Genomic DNA, 22,924 nt, shown 5'->3' with positions numbered 1-22,924 from the left:
AGAGGATTTTAGTGGAGATATGTTCAAGATCGCATCGATATTTAACGAGACTAGCAGGAATCTATATATGCATATATCAGTGGATAACTCGAGGTGGATTCCCCAGTGTTGCATCTACCTACATTTCTGAAACATCTTCAGGGATCTTCTCCAAGATGTCTGCCTCCAGACTACTGTCCATTGCCTCTGGCGTTGTGTCCTCGTGCATCCTAACGTGAAGATATTTGATAACATCATCTCTCTTCGGACTTATGCGCACACTCGTTGTCCTCTCAGCCAGACACCTCCCAACCTCCGGTCGGATGTGTGGCCTCCCTGTTATGAATACTCGAGTGCCCGGAGACCTTTCGAGAATTTTGTTTAGAGAGTCAAGAAGCTTGACTCGGTATCCTGCCGCACATTCATCCAGAGCGTCAATGCATATGAATGTGGGCTTTTTCGATGACGTAGCCTGTATCATCTTCACAATGTCGGAAAACTGTGGTCCCTGTCCACCAATGGAATTTTTCCGGCCCCGGTATGCTCGCGATATCTCCTCCGGGGTCTCCTCCAGCCCAAAAACCAGCTGTCTCAGCAAGGTTCCCAGCATGCTCGTCGGGGTCTGCGCCTTTTCAGCAGCGAAATCAAAATAACAACGAGCGACCGTGGCATCCCGTCCCCCCGCCTGAGCACACAAGCTGTCTATCACCAATGAACTAACATTGCAGTTTGTCAGCACTTGCTCATTTCCTCTCACCAGCGATTCGTCCCTCTTACCTAATAAAAGTCTTGCTGACCCCCGGATCTCCGTAGCAAAACAAAGCTCCCTTATCCCTTATCGGATTCATCTCCTCCACTACCGGCACACCAGTTTATAAATCCCCCGGTTTCTAGGAGCCATTCCCCTACATTTTCCACTCGGCGGTCTCGAATTTCATGATGCCGTAACCTCGGATCTAGTGGAGATAGCCAAGCAAGGATATCTGATCGGTCACCGGCAACAGTAGGGTTGACAATAGTCGTGTTTCTGATCTTTGCTTCTCGGGATACCGGTATGGTAGATGATGAATGGATGGTGGAGTTAGCCGAATGATGAAATTCCTAAGGGCTCAAGAAAAGAGGGGTCGTTCGTGGAACCTCGCTGCTTCCTCAGGACCGTCCAACCAATCCCCCCAAATTTATAATACGACAATATCCCCCTGCTCATCCTTCTGGCATCGGTACTCGAGTAGCAAGAAATACCACGCCTCACTAAGAAATATTAGTGATGAGTGACCTTATCGGATCCCAGGATAACTCGGTATACAAATCTTACTACCACCCTAATAACGGTATATCGAAGGACTAAAGTAAATGTCCGCTGAACCCTAAAACAAATTTCAATATCGGACATCGTACCTCTTAATAGTTTACCCCTAGCATAAACAAAAATTACGATCAGTACACTGCCGTACTCGTACATGCAAAAAAAGAGCTTAATCTGCTCCTCCCTATCAGCACACACCGCCTCACTCGCGCGCTATTATCTCCGCTGTCAACCTTGTCATCCCCACTCCTCCATCTTACAACCCCTTCTCCGATCCTCATTCTTCTAAGCTTAGGACTCGAACGGCTAGTCTCTATAGAGCACGATACGACCCAATACGATACAGTGCATGACGGCAACTCACCGTAAACATATAACACTCCGTTATCCGGGCTGGCGTAAAAACGACTTTAGGTTCCACCAGAGACGCAAAAGGTGTCCATACATGGCGTACGGTAGATGGGAGGAAAGCGAAACCCCATCCACCCCCGGCATTAGGGATAAGAACATGGAGCATCTAACTTGACTCCTCCTGCACACACCCCTCCTCGTACGCTATCAAAACCTTATATTCAAGTCTTTTTTCCGCAGCAACCGTCTTCTAATCTCTGCCAGTTGGTGATCTAAAATCTGCTTGTCATTAAGAAGCTTAATTATAATTTACCTGTGCCCCGGTGGCTTGAATTACTATAGCAAAACATGGCGTTACCGGTTGTCAGACTTTACGATGCGAGATTTATTTTTCCGGTATGATACTCGAGTATTATACCCCACAGCTGTCACCCGTAACCCAGTATCTTGTCAATGGCTTCCCCGAGCACAGCACAATACTATCATATGACTTATAGTACCGTAGTATGCGAACACTAGATAGAAAGGCCTCCGCATTGTGGTGACCACAAGGGGACTAAAGCGGTCAGGGATGGGAACTACGAGTATTGATCAATCCACAGGTTGTAAGCGCAATACAATTTCTTTGTATCGTGGTTGCCTGGTTAAACATCACTCGTCCCGAGCCAGAGTAACCCCCATCAATTCTGTTCAATTCAGCACTTGAGCCGCCGATTCAAATGGAGATTCCCAGAATCAAAGCTTCAGTGCAGCGATGTCGGAAATTCACGGGCTACGCACTACATTTCGCATACTTACTACAGCCTGACGTTGTTCACCTTCACTAACTAGACTATCTTACGCTATCCGGAAAAACAAATTGGTCCAACAACCATCGAACTCAAGCGTCCAATCTGCCCATCCCCGGTACCCCGTAGGCGCCTTAAATAGCCGGATTGACCAGCTACCTATACTGCGCGTAGCGGGGGGGACTAGAGAGGCGCAGACATGTCTAGTAGGAATTACCAATTGCTAATGGACCGGGGTCCACCGCCATACTCTAGGCGACGATCTGTCCGACGAACTGGCACTCTGGCCGTACGCTTTCGGATATCTGGCTGGAATGCTCCGGGTACCTATAGGGTCACCCAGGACACTTTTTTATCTTCAAGTACCAGTATACCTGCTGCCAGGGAGTTCTCACCCAAACAGTGAATCGGCCAATGCGGGACAACACCTTCCAGGTTCACTCCCGGAAACCACAAACACCTATATCATACCATCTCGATTGTAGAACAGACCCAAGTTACCATCTGCACCGCCCTAGGAACTTTGGACCGGTAATAGGATGTATCATACCGTCATTACCCAGCCATGAAAGAACCTTTGCATCCACGCGTCCCCGGGGTAACTGGACCTTGGCATTTCCCAACCGCATCGTAAGCCTAACCCGTGTCAGGATTTCTGGATAGCCTTGGAAGGCGCCATCGTGATAAGGGAGGAGGTGTGTGCGCTTATTGGGCGCAATATCATGGTTTCCGCGTCGAGGAGTTGGGTGGGCATGCGTGGGTACCGCATATCCTGGGTCGAAAGCGTCCTTGTTAATGTTTTAGTCAGCAAGAATAATAAGCGAACACGCCAAGCAGCAACAGAAAACAATAACAGTTTCGGCCCCCTTGCCAACGGCCCAGTATCCACTCGAGTACGGTAGGCGCGTTCAGTTATTTTTACTAGCCAGCAATATTGAAGTGTTTCGGCGGCTTTCAGTTGGGGTGACAGGGACCGCATAAATAGGTTGGTGACGGACCAATCCGTGGAGCAGGATTTTGTTCGTCTCGTATTTTGTGTTTCCGGCCGGGTTGTTTACGACCAAGAAGGGGTGAGTAAGGGATCTGGCGGGTGTTCGAGGAGGTAAGCACTTCACCCAGTATTGTATGATATATATGAACCATACGGTGGTAACATTATGTGGGGTGCGGGCATCTTAAAAAGTGGGAATCTCGCCGGACGTTTGAGGGGAGTTGTTGGCGGTAAAGTTATCCCTCCCTCCGATGGGGGTGATTACGTACTCGAGTACCGGTACGTATGAGGAGAATAGCGGTACGATACAGTACTCGTGCTCCAAGGCTGATTCTCCGCAACCCCCCCGCGTCCGCTCCCGTCACTTCGTACTGGAGGCCCGACTCGTTCATGAATTACTCGTACAGGTAGATTGCGCAAGCCTTCCACTGTGTTACCGATAGGGGTGAGGCTACAGCATGGGTGCGGACAATATAAATTATGATATGATATGATGCCTGTACCGGTATCACATCCTCTGCGCCTCTACTTCGTACCGGGTAGTCAATCACTGCGTTCGCACAACACAGCACGTGACTCTCGAGGAATATGGTGAATGGGATCTCATTTCGCCTTTTCCGCCGGTGATTGATTACTTGGGCTCCGCTTCACCGTCAGTCGGCAGTTTCGTAAGCCTCACTTCTGCTACGCGGATGCGTAGACCCAATCCCCGGATTCCGATACTCACTCGTCACCCTATTCATATCTTTCATTTATTTAACACAGAATCCATCCGATTACTAATCACACACTTCCCAGGATCTGGTGGTTTTCTGTTGACCGGGTAATTGCGAGCTCATCGTCAGGCACGAAAGACAATCAACAGGGGTCTGACCAAAATCCCAGTTGTGCTCGGGTGGGAGAGTTAATCCGTGAACACCGTCGTAGATAAAACCCTTCTGGCAAATACAAAAAGCGCGAAGCGTTCACGGAATCACTTCTCCTGACAGTCAGTAGGCTTACCGGTAGATGCGTGTCGGAAGCGACTCACCCGTTGAAAATGCCCACCAAACTAACCCTGGTATCATACGAGTACCGCTATCCGAATGTGCTTTTTTGAGACGGGTTAGCGCTGGGGCTCTTGCGTAGTCCCGTTTTTCTGAGGCTTACACAGAGGGGAGGGCAGTGCTTGGTCGGATTGGCCTTTCTCTTCCTTTCTCCCTTCTTCCTTCTTCCTATTGAAACCCAATTCTACCGCGAGTCTCTGAGTTAGTGGGCAAGTGAGTAGAGTACAGTACTGTACATGAGCTTTTGAAGCTTAAACTACGCTTGAACACCCAACACCTGCACATCTGTCCTTACTCTCCTCACTCTCCCCCTGTTGCTGCTTTCCAAAAGTTTGATAGCGTAGTAGCAAGATGCCTATTGACGATGGTCTTCCGAGTGAGTGATCCACCCTTCTTCTTGCTCGCTCGCTTGCCGTTGGGTGTGTTGCCTCCTTATCATACTGATCAAGATCCTCCCAAGTCTTCCACCTGACCCCCAAAGCTAGGGAGCCCCACATCACAACCCTAACATTCACCGTGAACGGCTCTCCACCAACCGCCTCATACATAAAAACCCGGGCACCGGACACCGATGCAACATACTCCACCACCCTCCACGACGCATTCGTCCCCGACATCCTGTACGCAACCGTCATCGCAACGCCCGAGATCATCCAGCTGCTGCCGAGTTCACCGGGGACACCCCCACCACTGCCAAAGGTCCTCCTACCCAAGGAATTCACACTGCAACTGTATAACCCGGACTCCACCATCACCGTCACGCACAACCATTCCACCCTCCGCGGCAACTTCTGGGAGTTCTCACTGCCAAAGACTTCGTTCCTGCCCCCCACCGCTTCGAGATTGGACGCTGCTAGCGCGGCGCACCGGAATGCCCTATCGCATCTACCCCGTGCCACCTTCCGATGGCGCAAAGAGGGCGGTGTGCTATCCAAGAGTATGCTAAGGTGCAGTCTAGTGTCCCCCGCGAACCTCGGCAACGGGCCGAAGAAGGCCGGCGCGAACGAGCCCGACATTCCCATTGCCACGTTTGAGGGACTGGGGGATAAGAAGGGCATGGGGGACATCACCATCTACCAGAGCAATCTCAAGAGGGTCGAGGTGGAGGACCTGAAGGGGTTGGAGGTGGCGCTGGTGCTCAGTGCTATGGCGATCGGTGATATGTGGTTTTTCCCGACGAGCGTGATGTTCAACCTCACCCCTACTTCGAATTCGTCCCCCTCGACAGCGACAGCCGTAGCCAGCGCGAATGGTGAGAGGAGGAGAACTTCCAGCACTTCGAGCATCCCCCCACCGGCGGCCGTGACGCCAACTACGCAACATCCTCCCCGTCCAACATATCCGCAAAGTCACAGAACTTCGTACCCACAGCATGCCCCCCCTCCGCAACAGCGGGACTACCAATCCCACAAAGCCGAGGAAGCAGCGCGCCGCGCAGCACAGCTAAAGAAAGAGGAGGAAGCAACGCTCCGCATGCTTGCCGAGGAGGAAGCGCGTGAACGGCAGCGGCAAGAAATGGAGGTTGAGAAGGAGACGCAGAGACTTAGGACGCTGTACGAGCGGGAGAACGCGGCCGTTATGCAGCAGCAGCGGCAGCGGCCGCCTGTCGTCGGAGGTTGGGGGGGTGGGAGACCGCCAATTGTTGGAGGTGGAGGTGGACTGAAGCCCATTCAAGAAGGCAAGAAGGTTAGCTCTCGAAAGAGCTTTTTGGGACTGAGGTTTGGTGGTGGCGGGCGTAGTGGGGATACAGGGGACAGAGCGAATGGGGCCGGGGGAGTCAAAGTGAGAGGGGGGAAGTTGAGCAAGAAGGGATCCACCATGTTTTGATCGTTTGGGACGAGAGCGAGCGCTGGGGAAGGGTTACTTGTACGCTCCTTCCCCCCCCCGTCCCGTCTCGGATGGTATGCACAAGTAGCGATGTGAATACTCATAATACGACCGGGCGCATTTCTGATTTCCCCATTTACCCTGCGTTGCTTTTTTATTAGCCTCATCTGCCCCTTTTCTCTCCCTTTTCTTATATCATACTTTTTTTTTATTTTCCCCCTCGGTTTGTTTTTGCGCTTTTTAAAAATTCTAGTGTTGCGTGGTTTGCTTCCTGTTTTATTTTCATTTTCTTCTGCATCGCCAACACAAATTGCCTGTTATACCGCATGCTGTATCGTGGGTTTTGTATTCTGGTTGGGTGGCTGGGTACTCTTGGCAATGGTGTGTCGTGAAAAGCCAGTCAAGATGATCGGTATTTGAGAGACCGAAATTATTTGAAGGAACGAATGTAGTAAATAAACAATTATCATTCATCATAGCCAAGCAGAAATACCATCGAGGGCACATTCTCGAGTACATACACGGCACAGTGCAGTACTGTACTAGTACAAGTATTGTACAGCGCCAGAGCAATGCCGTGTGATGTAACGCACATATGATCCGATCATCCGATAACCCACCTGATCTGATCTCGGCACCCCAGTTTAGACAGCCCTGCAGTAGGGAGAGAGAGCTTGAGCGGGAATCAGCAGACATCTCTGGCTCTGTAGAAAATGGAAAAGAAAAAGCGTTCTATCAGATATCCGCATTGGCAGGGAGCTGGGTGAGGGAGATCTCCGAATATCTATCCACGAACACGAAAAGAGGAAATCGTTTCCAGGTTCCCGGAGACCTCGAGGAGCCCACGCTGCTGGTATCATGATACGACAGCACTCCTCAAAAGCAGTAAGCTGGCTGACAGGGTTTTCGGCCACCCATAGTTTTCGGCCATCACAACGGGCCCGGTATCATGAACTCCCAACTTTTAAACTAAGTCTACAGGAGCAATAAAAATTGAAAACAGAATAAATCTTATAAAATTGAACATATTTACATTTGCCACTCAAACATACAGGACTCCATTTTCGCTTTCTGAAGTGGCCAGGAAGTTTGCGGCACTTCTGCCTCCAGTGCTGGACGTTTCTTTATCAAAGCCCGCTCAGCCCTGGATGCCTCATCCATCGTATTCTTAATAGCTTCTGCATTGGCGAAAAGAGTATTTGGGTCCGTAGCCACCTTTCTTTTCATTTTTTTACTCTGCAGTTCCTCTAGCTGTACCAAGAGCCGATGGTTACTGGCTTGAACCAAAGCTTTCTCAGTCGCTAGCTTGCCAATTGTCCTACTAGCCTTTTGCAATACAATCTGCTGGTCCCGACTCATATCGCCAAGCTTCCCTATTGATGAATGAAGGTCCCGGGGATGCTTGGGAGTAGGAAATATCGTATTATACTCATTAAACTCCTATCTGGTACGCTTTGGTGTAGTAGGTAGTGGAGGTTCAGTTGTAATATGGATTTGTGAGGAATTGAGGGCTTTGGAAGGGTTCCCAGGATAGAGGCCGGTTGCAGACCATCCTGATCTCAGTAGATGAAGGGTAAAGGTCTCTGCTCGTGCTTTCTGATAACATTGGACAAAGTGATGCTTTTTGACCAATGCTGTAACCGGTACAGGTACTAAGTTAATAGTTTTGTTTTATGTTTTGTTTTAAGTATCACTTTGATACTTGATTTGATTTAAGTATTGTTTGATACTTAGTTTTGTTTTACTTAGTTTTGTTTAATGTTTTGTTTTAAGTATCACTTTAATACTTAAGTTGTTTTACCAAAGTGTATCATTTGATACCTTTGAATAGTTTCGTTCATGCGAGACATGAACATATTTGTGTATTTAAAGACCCCCTGATTCCATGTTAGAAACAGCAGGCTTTGACAGAAAGTATTTCAATATACTTGGTTGAACGGTTACCTCTTTATTTCTCAGTACACTCTTGAAGCCTTCTTTAATTCTCAGCTCTTGCCTCTTCCATGGTAGATGTAACGTGTTCGCAGGGTGCTAATCACGTTATCGGTACTAAGTACGATAGTTGGCAGGTGGCCTGCTCTTCCAGAGAGGAGGCGAGAGCTGAGAACTAAAGGAGGCTTCGAGGGCGTACTGGGAAACAAAGAAGTAACCGTTCAACCAAGTATATTGAAATACTGTCGGTCGAAGTCTGCCTTTTCTATCGTAGAAACAGGCGGTCTTTTAAATACACAAATCTGTTCATGTCTAGCATGAACGAAACTAATCAAAGGTATCAATCAATACACTTTGGTAAAACTCCTTAAGTATCAAAGCGATACTTAAAACAAAACATAAAACAAAACCAATAACCAAGTACCCATACCGGTTACAGTAGAGCAGGCCACCTGCCAACTATCATACCTATTACTGATAATGTGAAATTTACCATGCAAACATGTTACAGGTGCTGCATCATCCAACAAAGCAAGATCCATAATCTCTCCTTGTTAACATAACTTAAGTGTAGAGAATGTTCTCAGGTTGAGAAGCTGGAGAACATGGCTTGAATGAGCAGGAAGAAAGAGAAGAGACACATTATTTTGTTTACATTCCTACATAAACTCAATATGAACATGGCTACTATGTCTATCTAGCATGAGAAGACTTGGCATTTCCCTCCTTGTAGAATCAGTCTGAGCTGTTTTGGGAAGAAATATTTCCTTTAATCAGTGGAGAGCAATACAGTTTGCAGTCTAGCCTTTAGACGAGATGGCAATTAGCTAATCTGGAATATCATGATCTGTAAACCATGATGTCTGAATGGCTTTATCTTTGAAGATGACAAGAGGATGGATGGAGTTACCTGAGGTACTAATACATTCAAGTATAGAGACCCACTCATGGTTTTCAGGTGATTGGATATATGTTTGTCGTTTTCCACTCGCTCCCAGTACTCTCAAGTTGTTTCAAATACTAAGACCAATCCCATGTTTGTCCGTATTCCATACCTCCTCTTGTTGAATGTTTTTCTGACAGTATATTACACTGAAGTTCTCGAAGAACTTCTGAATTTGCTTTGGCTGGGTACTATGGATATGAGACGACTCAATTGGCTTGCCCAATAGGATGCTGATACAGGGATTACGCTTGAGGAAGTTGGGAACCCATCGTTTACCAAGAGGCTCCATCTCTCCAGATGCCCTGAGAATCAGGATAGCTATTTCCCGAAGCCGTTTATGTGAGGGAGCATAGCCGCGAGCTTCCTGTTCTATTATCCAATCTGATAATTTCTCCTCTTATTCCAGCAAAAAGTGCAGCTGATATGTGTGACCAGAACATGGATTTGAGGTACCTGTACGTCGGCTATTTAAGGTAGACCGTGGAATTCCAAAGTCTTTTGCTACTTTCCTTTTAGAATCACCATTTTCTATCGCTCTGAGTGCTTGTTCAATGGCAGTTTCACGACTATTCATTGTGTTGGTGTGATAGTCAGGAGAGATGTGCTTGTGGGGAAGTATGAGAATATGTGGTTGATGGTGGCCGAAAACTAGGGGTGGCCGAAAACCCTGTCAGCCAGCTTATAGTCTGGTCCCAAAAATCGAAAGCCAGCTGGGGCTACCCTTGGCGACGGCAGCGCAGAGCAGGGATCGAAGCATGACCGAGTGACGTTCTGTTTCACCACCAGTTGGGAGCAGAGGAAAGTATCATACAGTACAGTACTGTACATGTAAGGAATTTGTAGTTGTATGATACCTTAGTATTCACGTGAAGAAAACATGGCTTCGCGGGGAAGGAAGCGGTCCTTCCTAACGTGTAATCTCTTTTGGGTTACGGACACTCCACTCCGGTCCCCACTCCACCATACTTTTCTGTCATCCGTGATACGAGTATCCTACAGAATATGGCGGCGGGCTGGGAGATCACTTCCCCCCGTGCATCTTTCCTCACACCGATAAAGTACCCGTAGCCACGTGGGTTACTACCGTATCACGGTCAAGTGGTTGATATAACCAGAGAATGAGAAAAAAATGCAAAGCGGTCAAGTGCTCGAAATGCACCGATAAAATATATATCATATGTCTTTATGTTTCGATGTTTGCTTGTGTCACGCCGCATCAGGGGCTCGCTCTGAACCTGCGCTCGCTCGTGACTCCCGTTATCGCTGGAAAGCGCATGCCTACCCGCAGCTCGCGCGGGGATATGACGCCCCGCGTATCCGGCATTATCGTGCTCAGAGCGGGCAATTTGCTCGTTAAATATCGTGAGAAGTGGAAGCGATCCCACCGATATTTCGGTATCATGCCCCTGTCCGCGGAACAGCAAAGGGCGGAAGGCGCGGAAAGTCAAATGCGCTTCTTAAGGTCTTCCAGGCTCACCTTGAGGCTCCGATACCCGGGAGATGTAATGCCATAAGCTGGTGTATGAAGTCTCATTGTGTGATTGCGATTGTGACAAGCACACTTTACAAAATTTCCATACCATACTGAAATCCTGTGTTCCCGTGCATTTATTTATTTATTCATTCATTCAAAAGTGTGGTGCTGGAGACCATCACCCTTCCCGAAAAACCTCCTCTACTGTTCTCGAAATAGTAATATGCTGATGAGCTGATATTAGTATTTTGGTTTGCACTTTTGTTCCCCCCGGTAAACCCCCCCCCTCCCTTACTACGAAATGTGTATGTATCATAGTAAAAAAAATTTGACGGCGGTGGGCTGTTAAGAAGGTATCATAAGTAGAAGGGAAAAAAAAGTAGGGGAAGAAAAGCAGCTAGAATTTCTACCACAAGACCGTATATATCATACAAGAATGGGGTCACCTTGAGTCACCAAAATTAACATTTGTTTTTTATAATATCTAGATCTTGCGCAGAAACTGATATCGTACGTACTTTTTAAAATTCTTTTTTTTTTTTTTTTTTGATACCAGTAACTAAGGAACCACCGGGGGGGGGGGGGGGTTGCGCCAATCGAGCAGAACGAGAAATTTAGGAAGGATGTTTAACTAGTATATTCTTCTAACCCGGGGCGGGGGAAAAGGTGAGCTATCATTTCCAACAGCGGTGCGTTAGTGTAGACATGCCTTTTTAAATGCAGCCAGCTGAAATCTGGGATATTTGGAGGAAGTCATTCATTATGATCCCTAATGATATGATGTGATGCAGTATTTGAACAAAAAATACCAACCCATCCTTGAACTCTTTGAATCGCTCGTTACCATTACCCTACGGACCAAAACAAGCATACAAGTATCCACCGGCAATCACGAGTTCTAGCTCTATGCGGCAAGGACACGGAGGAGCCTAGGCAGCTGATATGATAGCAAGGTCCCCCGTGGAAACTAATAAACCCACCCCAGTCAGGAACCCAGAGCTAGCAAAGTTATCGTGCCCCTCACCCTACGTATTCCTCTTTCCCTTTTTTTCCCAAGAATTTGGTCGACCCGGTGGGACTGACTGCCAGAGGGGGTGTGTGAGTGGTGTATTCGAGGAGATATCTAGGCTGCCATAGCGTAAGCACACTTATACAAATCGGGTGAACATTTGTGGGAAGGGTGTGAAATAGTATTATCTTGTGAGGGGCATCCAGCACCTTCCCACCGTTAGTTAGATCCCGCTCTTAGGTCCGGAGATATTCATGTCGAGCTGTGAGGCTCGGCGGGCGGATGGGGAGGGGAGGGCAATGCTCTGGGAATATAAGAGTACTTGTTTGACGCTCTCGGTGGGATACGCACCTGCCCTGTGCATGTGTACTGTCTCGTAGGTGGCATAGAAATCCCTTTGGTATGATACTTAGGATAAGCTGGATGACGGTATCTAGCAGGGTATGTGGGTGGTAGTGCACCGAGTGAGATTATATGATGGACTTGATTACCAGTATGGAAACACACCTACCCCGCCACCGCAAGAGACGAAAATTACGTGAAAAAAAATTGAAACTATAGGAGGTTAAATCCAGTGTTGGCAAGCGGCCATTCCCGGCCTGGGATTTCTCTTCGGGTGGCACGATTGCTATAACGTTGGGGAGCTTTTATGGCATGTGTATATATCCGCATGGATTGAACGGAACACGAGCATATGCGCCAACAGCCCCCGTACCTATATGGGTGATATGCCATCTTCACCGCTCACCGCTTATGCCCCTGGGAGTTAAGTGACCGCTCTGTGAACAACTTTGTAGAGATCCGTGTTCGCACTTATAGTGTCGCCTGGATAGAGGTGTCCAGCCCGGGAAATCAGGATGGAGAAGAAGAAGAGAAACAGCTCGCCGTCCGGAATCGTTGGGGGCGAGGAGTGCTCGGGGCGGCAGGAGAGGCTGTAAGGGAGATCATCGAGTACTTTAAGTTTGCGCTGGTACTGATGCGATAGGGGGAATACGGTAGCACGACACGATAACTAAATAATGTTTTCTGGTTTGGTGTGTGAGTGGTTTGTCTACATCGAGTGATAGGAAACCCCACAGCATTTGCGTTACTCTTGATGCTTGGCTGGAATTTATTTACAGTGGACCCAACTGGTCAGTCAGTCCGTCCGGCTTTGGGCACTGTACGGTGGGACTGCGGAAAAGCGGTTTTTCGAAACCAAAGTCAATTCCGGCCCGGGGTTTCCGGTGATCACTTGTGTTCCATCGCTAAAAAAAGATTTTGTTACTCGGGAGGATAAATTGATTGTGACAAAATCATTCGGTTAATATATGTATTCACCCGGGGTGGTCAGAGAGTTGTGTGGAGAATGATATTGAGGACGGTAATAAGGGTTGGGTAGATGTTGGTATCGTGGTAATTTAGTTGTTTGGTAAATGCCATAGATTTGTCTTGAGCGAAATCCGCAGAACCAGGAGCATGTTGCTCTTGCTCTCTTGTTCCACGTTATGGAAAAGCATGCAGGCAGCTCAAAGTTGGGTTTTTTTTTTTTGGATTGTCCGAGCATCTAGTAGCTTTGGCACGGGCTGCCGCGAGATTCGACCCCGCGGTTGGGCTGCCACTGAGAATTTCGACCGGACTGACCCATGGGTCCGGGCTGGCCGCTCGGGATCACCGCCCAAATGGCAGACAGGAAGCTATCAGAATTTCCTCTTGATTCCCATTTCGGGTAAACCTTTTCGGTACCGTGCATTCCCGCGCATACCATCCGTAGGGTTTCGCATAACGGCGAAGCACAAAATACCCACAGTCTCTCTATTCCTCAAATAATTCAAAAATAAATTTAAGAAAATCACAAAAAAATAAAAACTAAGAATAATTCGAAGCCTCGAAGATGGACTGGGACCTAGTGTGAAAGTTTTAGCAACCTTCATGGAATTTTTGGCGCAATTTATCGCGCGAAACAGACCCACTTTTAGACAAGGGTGGGCCAACACACAAATCCTTTCTGACTGTGAAAAAGATTTAAAAATTTAGCAGTCGATTTGATTGGTCTTTCCTGTTTTCGGTTTACTTTCTTTTATTTTTATTTTTTCCCCATCCTGCGATGGGTGAAAAGGTGAAGTAATTCTTGGTGAAGACTTTCCCTTTTTGAATGGTATATTTCCTGGCAGATGGTATGATATCCGAAAGGCTTGATGCGAAATGCATGGTACGTATCGAGAGGGCTTTCCCCTTCCCATCTCGTGCGTCCCGGGGGCAAGAACCCAGAGGAAGATATCTCTAGATATTGCACAGATGTTAGTATATATATCTTCAAGCATCTTCGGGTATCTGTAGTCATGTGGTCTAGGGATACCCTATCTCCAGATGTTAGCATGCACCCGAAGATGTCTGCCACCACTTACGGGATGTTTACCAATCAGACGGCATATGCCAAAACCCTGCCTGCCGGCCCTTGCCAGGCTGTCCAACAACCTGGCCTACAATACTCGTACAGAACCCAGGTCGGTTTCTCACTTTGATCTGGCCTGACCGGCCTGCACCGTAGTATACTCGTATAACCTGCCGGCCATCCGTAGGCGGGCCTGGCCGCCCCGAGGAGCAGCTGCGTGGGCAAACTCGTAAATTTAATGTAGTAAAGGCCGCCAATGCGGAGCTTCCACCAGTGGGATGGTATTTTCTGTTTCTTCCCCCCGGTAGGTCCACCCAATCCATAAAGTGTCCGGGATGGGTGGCATCTTCAGGGCGGCCATCAAAGGCCTGTCCTATTTCTCCGATCTTCGACGACCCCAAAACTCGAAAGGGTCTTGGCTGCATACGATAGCTAGCCTTTTGAGGGAGAGACAGCTTACGGTGGGGTGCTCCCTGATTTCTGACGGAACGGACGTGACCGGGTCTACGGTACGAGTACTCGAGTAACTTATGCTACCTATACGAGTAGTACCGGTACACATATCCTCGCCTGGTCATTTTTTCTTTTTCCCCTATCAGTATGCAATAGCAACTGTGTTCCTAAACGCCGGAAATGAATCACCATATGGTGCCATAGTGACAGACACATGAAATCGACACTTGTGTTAATTCAGCTGACAATCCCTTTCCTCTCTGGGTTATATTAGTCCTTTGGCATCAAAAGCCGATGAACAGAATACCTCATTGGGTGATCTGGCGGGTATATATTACTGGATAATGTTACCACCTCTAGCCGTCTTAACCCGACAGCTCACATTTGCACGAGTGCACAATCAACAAAACTCCGAATCGCCCCAGCATCACTGCAGTGCAAATTTCTTTTTGGTACTTATTCCACCCAACGATCGTGAAAATTAATGAAAAACACTTTTTTTTACAGAAGCTCTTGAGCTTAAGGGTTGTGGCTGTTGATCTGGAGAGGTTGGTTGGTTGGGGGGGGGGTTGGTTCTCACCCGACGCCGTCAGTGCCGGTCAAGACTTCGCCGTATCATACCCGCGACGAAACTGGGTGGCGGTATTTGGTGGGAAAGGAAAGAAATCGCCAAGGTTAGGGTTTATGATATCATAGTTGATTCTGTTCGCCACCAGCCCAGTTTCGGTGCGAGACTTGTGTCGTAGGATCTGGAATACCGTACTCGGGTACTGGTACTGGTAGAAGGGTAATCATGTCTTTGATTATTGAATTCTCTTTCTCGACGAAGCGTGGGGAGAGAGGACACTGAAAACTCAGACCTCAGCCCACACATCAAAACAAAAGGAATTATATACTCGACTAGGTGCTTGTACGAAGGGGGTCGAGAAAAGTCTGGCGAATGTGGCTAACGGAGTACCGCACCACTTGGCAGCCAAGACTTCGCCATACTTTTTCCCACCCCCAATGTACGAGAGTCAGGTTTTAATTGCCACAGGCTCATATTCTAAAAAGATAATTCGTCGTTGGCTGACGCACCTGTCATATTTCCCATGAGGCTTCCGAGCAAGTGCTAGACTACATAACCGCATATCAACGGCAACAAATGCTGTCACATATAAATTCGGTGTCGCATTCGAGGGCCCACCACAATGGTTGCGAATGATAAGTGCGAAAAAAACCTTTGAGGGGGGGCGGAGGTTCTGCAAAAAGCATGTCGTCCCTTCTTCTCGGTTCGGAAAGGTTTTTACCGCTTGCTCGGTGTAGTCCTAAGATTGAATGACCATCTCCGCATCGAAAGCTTTCTGTGCTTTTCATGAGACCGGCTAGATCGCCAAGGATTAGTAGCCATAATGAACTAGAATGGTGAGAGGCCGAATCTAGTACCGGCATGCGCGCTCAGATGCGCAGACAACGGTTGCCATAATACTCTAGGATTCCTGGTCACAGAGCCATTCTCCTAACCAAGCCTAAAAAATAGAAATAGTGGTTACTGTTTCTCGGTCGACTTGGGAGCTCTTAACCAATCAGCTCCCAGCCCAAATTGAAAGACCACCGTTGTCCTACTTTGAGGACCCTTAATTTTTCTGTGCATGCGACGGTACTCGTAATCGTAATTTTCTGACGTTTGTGACCACAAACGTCAGAAAATTACGAGTATGGGCATTATTTGGGGCCCAGTAACACAAGTCTTTGTCCAGCAGGCTCTGCTGTCACTGATTCTAACTCACTTTCACAGGTTGTTACCCGGACTTTCTCCAAAATTTTGCCCCCCCCAGTTTTTGGGTTATCCCGATGCCTGGTTCGCAGCGGGAGCTTAGGACTTCTCAACCGCAATTGAATAAATCTTCCTGCTTCTCTACTGTACAATGTTGAAAATAAAAAATAAAAATTGGTAGCATCAGGTGTCCTACGAGCTTGTCTCAAAACGGAGATTAGAGCCCTGCATGTGTTGCTCAATTTGGCGAGCTAATACGGCGTTGATTAAAATCAACCCTCAGACGCTTGGAGGGGTTCACGGAGTATAAAAATTTATGGAGAAAATTCCAATATATTGGGATTATGGAGCAGCGTAGGCGGCAAAAAACAATAAAGAACTTGGTCCAAGCCGAATTCAGGGCATATCCCTCCACCGCCCTCAATACCACTGCCCACCTATCCCCACCTACACCAGACAATTGCGGGAGTGCTGGAGAAAATGGTTTTTTCGCCCGCCAAACCAACATGTCTATGAGCCCGTGGTTCCAAGCCGAACTCCAGGTTCTGTACTCATGGGGAAAAAGCAACCCCCCTTTGGCCCAGTCAAGTCTTCGTCACAACGCTGTGCTCGGTAGGCATGGCTGCACTACTAGAAGCGACGGTAAGGCTGGACGGAATAGCGATGGGAAAACTCATGGCGCCCGTCAACGTCAGGATTTGGTGGGGAAGTTCGGGCTCCTGGGGAGGCGGCATCAATGGTTACAAAGGTCGAGGCGTCGAACGGGCGTCTAGTACTCAAGGGTGATGGTAGACATCGTGATGACTGACTGCAGTGGGGAAGAAATGCTTGGCCGTCGAAGGGGGGAGCCCATGGGGAAGTCATATTCGGGCCTGCTATACATTCCTGGCCTATCCCCCCCTCTCTCGTTGCCTCCGAGGTTTCTTCCGACTCGCTCGAGGTGCCTGACCAGACCCATGACTTGGCGCTTGTGGGGGATAGTGTAGATACTTCTTCTGATGCCCCTTCCAGTTTCGTATAACAATCTAAATATCCCCTTCCAGTACGGCACTCTGCGCCTCGGATGGTATCTACTGGACTGGGACTCAGATGGCGTGTTCTCTTCAATGATTTTTGACCACTATCCTGCCACCTTCGTTTATGTCTCACGGTGCTATCTTGGGGACAGGCTTCCCGCCGGCCTCGCGTGAGGCCTCTGGAGTCCTGATTGTCCCCCCCGCCCTTCCCGTCACTTTCGTCGTCTGGGGAGCCACGATTACGGGGTCTAGCTTTGGTAGGGAAGTGGCGGCGCCGCGGGCTTTGGCGGTCGCTATCCACACCCTGGGTCGAACCCGGCTCAGATTGTGACAAGGGCATTGCGGAAGAAATGTCCGCCAAAGGCGGGGCGATCCTTGGTTTGTGGGGAACATCCTCTACGCCCCACGCAAGTCGTTTGTGAGCACGAATGACTTTGGTGAGATCCTCGCCCGATATCCTGCCCATATTCCTACCCCACTCGATTGTATGCTTCCCAAGGGTTGTTGGGCATAAGAGATCAATGTATCCTGAAAAAGACCCCAACACAACACTTATCGGCTCATAAATACCGCCATTTTCGTTGGGTGCTATTGGGTAGTAGGTATCCGGTTCCCTCTCGCAATAGCGACGAGCATCGCCAAACGACCGACATAACCTGGGCGAGGTGAATGGCCTGTATAAATGTATCAACAGACTGCGGGCAATACATCTTCTCAGGGGGTTACTCACAAACTTATAATATATTTCTGTTTGCGAAAAAGCACTACATAAGGCCGTGGCCTCAGCTGTCGGACATCCGGCAAGGTGGAGGAAGCAAAAACCACAAAACCCGGGTGAATCTCGGTCGTATCGCAAACTTTAGGTTGTCCACTTGAACCGGTATCCTTGACGCGCATGTTTGAGGAGGGGCGTTGTAAATGATGGAGTCGAAGGTATGAGTTATATCGATCGTACAGAGACTAAATAAACTCCGAGAGGCGATGGAACTGAATCGGAGTGTGTCGTTTTAGTGTGATCCCTCCTGGAGAATGCAGAGGGGGTCAGGAGCTTGGCGCTCCTTGGAGGGAGGCCAACTGAAAAAGGTTTTTGCAGGCAGAAATAATTTAGTGATCTGGTCCAGGTTTCTTCCGGTCCCCCCACCCTTGTTCGCACCATGAGCAACCCACCAATCATAAAAAAGTGTGGGTACAATTATTTGCCAAATCGGGCCACACAAATTGAAGGCCTGCAGTTGGTGTGAGGCTCTTCTTGCCTACCTTCTAAAAAATGTAATCCTGGGTTGGTAAATTACTCCAATACCAGTAGGAGTAGGGGCGTTTGGAAGAAAACAAAAAGTAAAAGCCGTCAAAAGTACCGCACGGTACCGGTGATCGAGTATGATAGGGTAGGGTAGCGGACCGGTATTACTGTGTAACCATAAGATAGCTATTGCTGATCCCTGTTCTTCATGGCCCCGTTGAGGACTATGAGCACTGGTACAGTATAGTACTAGAGTATTGTAAGAGCACAAGTACCATCCCTCGAAGGCAAGAGATAACCCGTGAAGGCCCCAATAAATGACCAGTTCCGACGCGTAGCTAACTAAACCTACTAACTTTTTTTTTGGGGGGGAACTCCAAAATTGTAACGCAGCGAACGCATTGCAATTTTGGATTTGCTCGAAAGGGTATCCATGGCAGTTTGGCCAATCATGCGGTGCTTACGGATTAATCGCCATTAAGCACTGCAGGCGAAGCTAGGATAGAACTTTTCACTACTGCACTCGCAGGAGATTGCGTAGTGCAAAAAGTTACTCGTACTTGTATCAGCCTGGCCATGTCTCTGTTGCATATCAAATGAATGTACTCGTACTTGTACAAGTACAATTATGTGAACAGGGGTGATCACAACTTGTCCCACCCTGTTATGATACCAAGCCTGCAGGAAAGATACCAAGCCTGCAGGAAAGATACCAAGCCTGCGGGAAAGTGCACAGATCCTGCATACAGTGCCGTCCTTGATCATCGAAGCCGACTGTTGCTATCACACATTGTGTATAGTATTTTGCTCCCAATTCCACGATGCACTTTACCCGTATTAGTACAATTTACTACACCAAACCCCAAAGAATTGTCAACTCACACACCATTGAGATTCATTCCTCCACGCAAGCCGCAGCCCAAGCCCGCAATACTCCTACCTCCTGTGGCTCCTCTGACAGCTGAGTTAATCGAGGGTTCGGCATCCACGATCGGCGAGTCGTGGTGTGAATCCCTGAGCCCCACTGCGGGGCCCAAGAAATCGGCGCTAAAGATCACACAGTTTGAGCTCTCCTGGTCACTTGTTTCCGGTTAGGGGAGGATACCCTCCAGATCTCGTTATTTTCTTAACCTCACCTCTCTTGGGCACACTTCCGAGTAACAAGGGATACCGGTAAGGGGTTGACGAACTCACCCTCTCACCTTCAGCCACCATATTATGCGGGCGCGACATCTGGCCAATCATCCAAGGACACTCGAGTACCCGAGCATGACTGCTGACCTAGATCACACTTTACATGTTTAGGTGTGATACCCCATTTTCTGGTGTATCCGGTTTTGCGCCAGTGGAGCGTTACGAGTACGGTACCGTACTCGTACAAACACTTAGGAATATGTTTTCGTACAGTACGAGTACTTAGTACAAGACAGAGATTATTATGCGGATTAACATAAATTAACTGTGCGAAAAACATATTCCCGGGTACTTGTGCCGTAAAAAACTCGTTCGATTCTCTATCTTTGTCAGGTTGCGGTACGAATATCCTTTCCGAATCGCGACATCAGCTCAAAATGGGTTTAGTTAAACGAGTTGATGGAATTGCGAAATCCAGTTAATGAGATCCAACATACAGGTACAAGTGCCATGGGTGATGTTTTCGTACAAGACTTAGCCTGCAGGGATGTTTGAGACATGAAATTCATTGCATAGGAAAACATAAATACATAGCTGCGGTATCCCATGGTGTAATGAGTTCCTGGAATAGTGAAAACACACATAAAAATACTCCTTGGCCTATAAAAATAGTATGGGCATTCTTGTCAGACTGGGGACTCACTTCACTGTGGGTTACTGTAAAGGAATGTAGACCTGGAGGTGATAATATAAGGAAAGTGAGAGAGGCCATGAAAAAGATCCAAAAAAAAAAAGTGAAGTACAGTCACACCTCACTGTGCCGGATGGCCAACATCCTCCTAAGATTCTAGAATTTGTTTAGAATTGCAGATTATACGGATCAATAGGTACAGTTTCGTTGTAAATTTATTCAGGAATCTGAGAATTTCATCCAGAACAATGGGGAATCCAGTAGAGTGAGGTCTGGGAAAATGGAGTGCGACTGCATTACAAGCAATGCATAAATGAAAGGTGAAAAGAAGAAACAAAAAGAAAAGACAAAATCCTCCTTAATAACCGGAATAGCCAGCTTGAGTAAGATGAATTTATATTGAAACTCGTAGTTAGTATGAGGAGAAAAAATAGAAAGGAAGTGGAGTTTTAACCTCATAAAGGTAAGTAGGAAGTGAGTCTACTAGTACTTCCAACTCATCTGGAGCAATAGCTGCCCATTCTGCCTCAATAGCAGAGTGGAGGGCTTCCTTTGCAGTAGGAAAGAGGTTTGCTGCGACGAATGTATTACTTTAGGATTCACCAAAGGTTTTCGATTGGACTACAATTAGGGTAGGAGGGGGGCCAATCGATGAAATACCTCCAGATACCAAGTGTGCAAAATTGATTCTGGATGGGTGCTGCCTGATAGGGGCTTGCCCCATACTGCTAAAGGTAGATATAGTCTAGCTGGAGCTGCAATTGCTCCTGCCAAAATTGGTGAAAGTGCAGAACTATATGTAAAGTAAAAGAGGTAGCCATAATAGTCTTACCCCACTGCTCCTTATACCAAAAAATTAGTAGCCCTTTTTGCCGGCCTTTAAAATGAGTCTAAACTATGATAGTTTCCAATTTTTTGAATTTTAGTATTGTTCGGGGACAAAATTAACTAGCTGTCAATGGCCAGAAAATCTTCGGTAATGACAACCACACTCCCCCACTAACCCACTATCATGAAAACCCAAAAGAAAATTAAAAAATATAAATACATAGTAGAGATTAATATTTAGTATACCATCCATTAGCCTTAATAATTGCTTCCACCCTATCCACCATTGATCCTGCCAAAGTATCAGAAACCTTTGGGTCCAGAAGTTCCCAACAATGAGTGATAGCCTCCTCTATAATTTTTTTGATCTCATTGACAGGGTCCTTCAGGAGAAACAGCTCAGGATAGTGCTTATGAAGCTTGTCTTTTACCAGAGACTAAACATTTTCAATTGGATTGAGGTCTGGTGATTAGGGAGGAATTTCCATCAGAGAAATTCCATTTCTCCTGAGCCATCTCCTGAAAGGCAAGTGAGTCTTAGCATTGTCAATGATCAAAAATACCTCTTCCTCTCCAACATGCTCCTTGATATCCTCCCATATTCCTGGAAAGTCATATTGATCATAAACATCAAGAATTGACTTTCCAGTCACTCCACCTCCAGCAGAAGTAGGATCAGGAAAAACAGGTAAAAAAAGACCATGAGTTTGACCATAGAAACAACCAGTCATCATCTGACTAATCTTTCTCTCTCCTTTCCTAGCAGTAGGTTCAACACAATCCTTATTTCACTCTTCTTTTGGACATCTAAATATTCATTTTCTTCTCTTTCCTTCTCCCCTCTCCACAGCTACCTCATTCCCCCACATTGCCTTCCTTCTCCACATTTGCCTTGTTCAATTCCTATGGGCTAATACCTATTCCAATCTCTTTTGAGCTAGATCCTTATCCAAATGAACCCTCTCTTGTACCATCCACTTTTTAAGATGCTTTTGTGCAAGTTTTCTCTTCACAGTCTTAGCAGAAACATTGGGAGCCACTCTCTCGCAACAATCTCAGAGTAACTGGTATCGTGATTTTTGAGAGCTTCCTCTACCATAGCATCATCCTGCAACTTGGTGGTTTTAGGATGTCTTCCTCTACCTTCATTCTCCTTGCTCTCTTGATCTCTCTTTGCAAATGTGCTTTTAACAGTACTGAGAGGAATGTCAAGGTAGTTGGAAATTTGGTGATTGTCATCAGAGGCTCGTGTAACCCGAGAATTCGTCTCCTTGTAAACTCAGAAAGGTGCTTGGAGGGAATAGGCTGTTTGGCATGACTGCGAAGAATAGGAGGCATAGTTTATTAAAAAAAAATTTAAGTAAATTAGTTTAGTTTTGGTTGGTGTAGAGCAATTTCTTTAGGAAGTGTTGAGGGAGTGGGGTGATGAGGAGGGGAGCATTGCCATTGCCGTTGAGAGCTAGTTAACTTTGTTCCTGGACAATACTAAACAATCCTCTAGATCCTCTTCACCAGCCTGCTGAGTAACCAATACTTGACCACTAGAAGAGAGTCTACTGACATTAAATCCTGACTCGTTACTCCAAATTACCTAATCAATCTTATATTAATATTGCCACTGCTTAACTACTAATAAAATAGAAGGAGTAGAAACCTTATGCCAATCAGTACGAGTCCAGTTAGCATAATGCTCAGCCCCATTAAGCCTCTTTTCCTTGGCTTTAATAGTGAGAAACGGGCGTGCCCAATCTACTTGACTGTGATAACCTTCAGTTGCAAATGC

The 22,924-nt window shown here is 47.2% G+C and overlaps 3 protein-coding genes; 1 reads left to right on the top strand and 2 right to left on the bottom strand.

Moving 5' to 3' along the window:
• Nucleotides 1-1,240: 1,240 nt before the first annotated feature.
• GSTUM_00000098001 (uncharacterized protein) lies at nt 1,241-2,291 on the bottom strand (the record flags this gene model as incomplete). XM_002835342.2 has 1 exon in its annotated part: nt 1,241-2,291. The coding sequence occupies exon 1, from the start codon at nt 1,439-1,441 to the stop codon at nt 1,241-1,243; it is 201 nt and encodes a 66-aa protein (XP_002835388.1). The 5' UTR covers nt 1,442-2,291.
• A 2,340-nt stretch (nt 2,292-4,631) lies between these two features.
• Nucleotides 4,632-6,764, top strand: GSTUM_00000097001 (uncharacterized protein). XM_002835341.2 has 2 exons: nt 4,632-4,837; nt 4,922-6,764. The coding sequence occupies exons 1-2, from the start codon at nt 4,813-4,815 to the stop codon at nt 6,286-6,288; spliced, it is 1,392 nt and encodes a 463-aa protein (XP_002835387.1). The 5' UTR covers nt 4,632-4,812; the 3' UTR covers nt 6,289-6,764.
• A 9,781-nt stretch (nt 6,765-16,545) lies between these two features.
• Nucleotides 16,546-18,283, bottom strand: GSTUM_00000095001 (uncharacterized protein). XM_002835340.2 has 2 exons: nt 17,979-18,283; nt 16,546-17,922 (listed from the first exon to the last, which is right to left on the bottom strand). The coding sequence occupies exons 1-2, from the start codon at nt 18,143-18,145 to the stop codon at nt 16,863-16,865; spliced, it is 1,227 nt and encodes a 408-aa protein (XP_002835386.1). The 5' UTR covers nt 18,146-18,283; the 3' UTR covers nt 16,546-16,862.
• Nucleotides 18,284-22,924: the final 4,641 nt, after the last annotated feature.

This window comes from Tuber melanosporum, assembly GCF_000151645.1.
Source record: "Tuber melanosporum whole genome shotgun sequence assembly, scaffold_104, strain Mel28".
In the NCBI taxonomy this organism is placed as follows: domain Eukaryota; kingdom Fungi; phylum Ascomycota; class Pezizomycetes; order Pezizales; family Tuberaceae; genus Tuber; species Tuber melanosporum.
The sequence above is the reverse complement of the archived record's forward strand: the minus strand, read 5'-3'. Positions and strand labels throughout refer to the sequence as shown.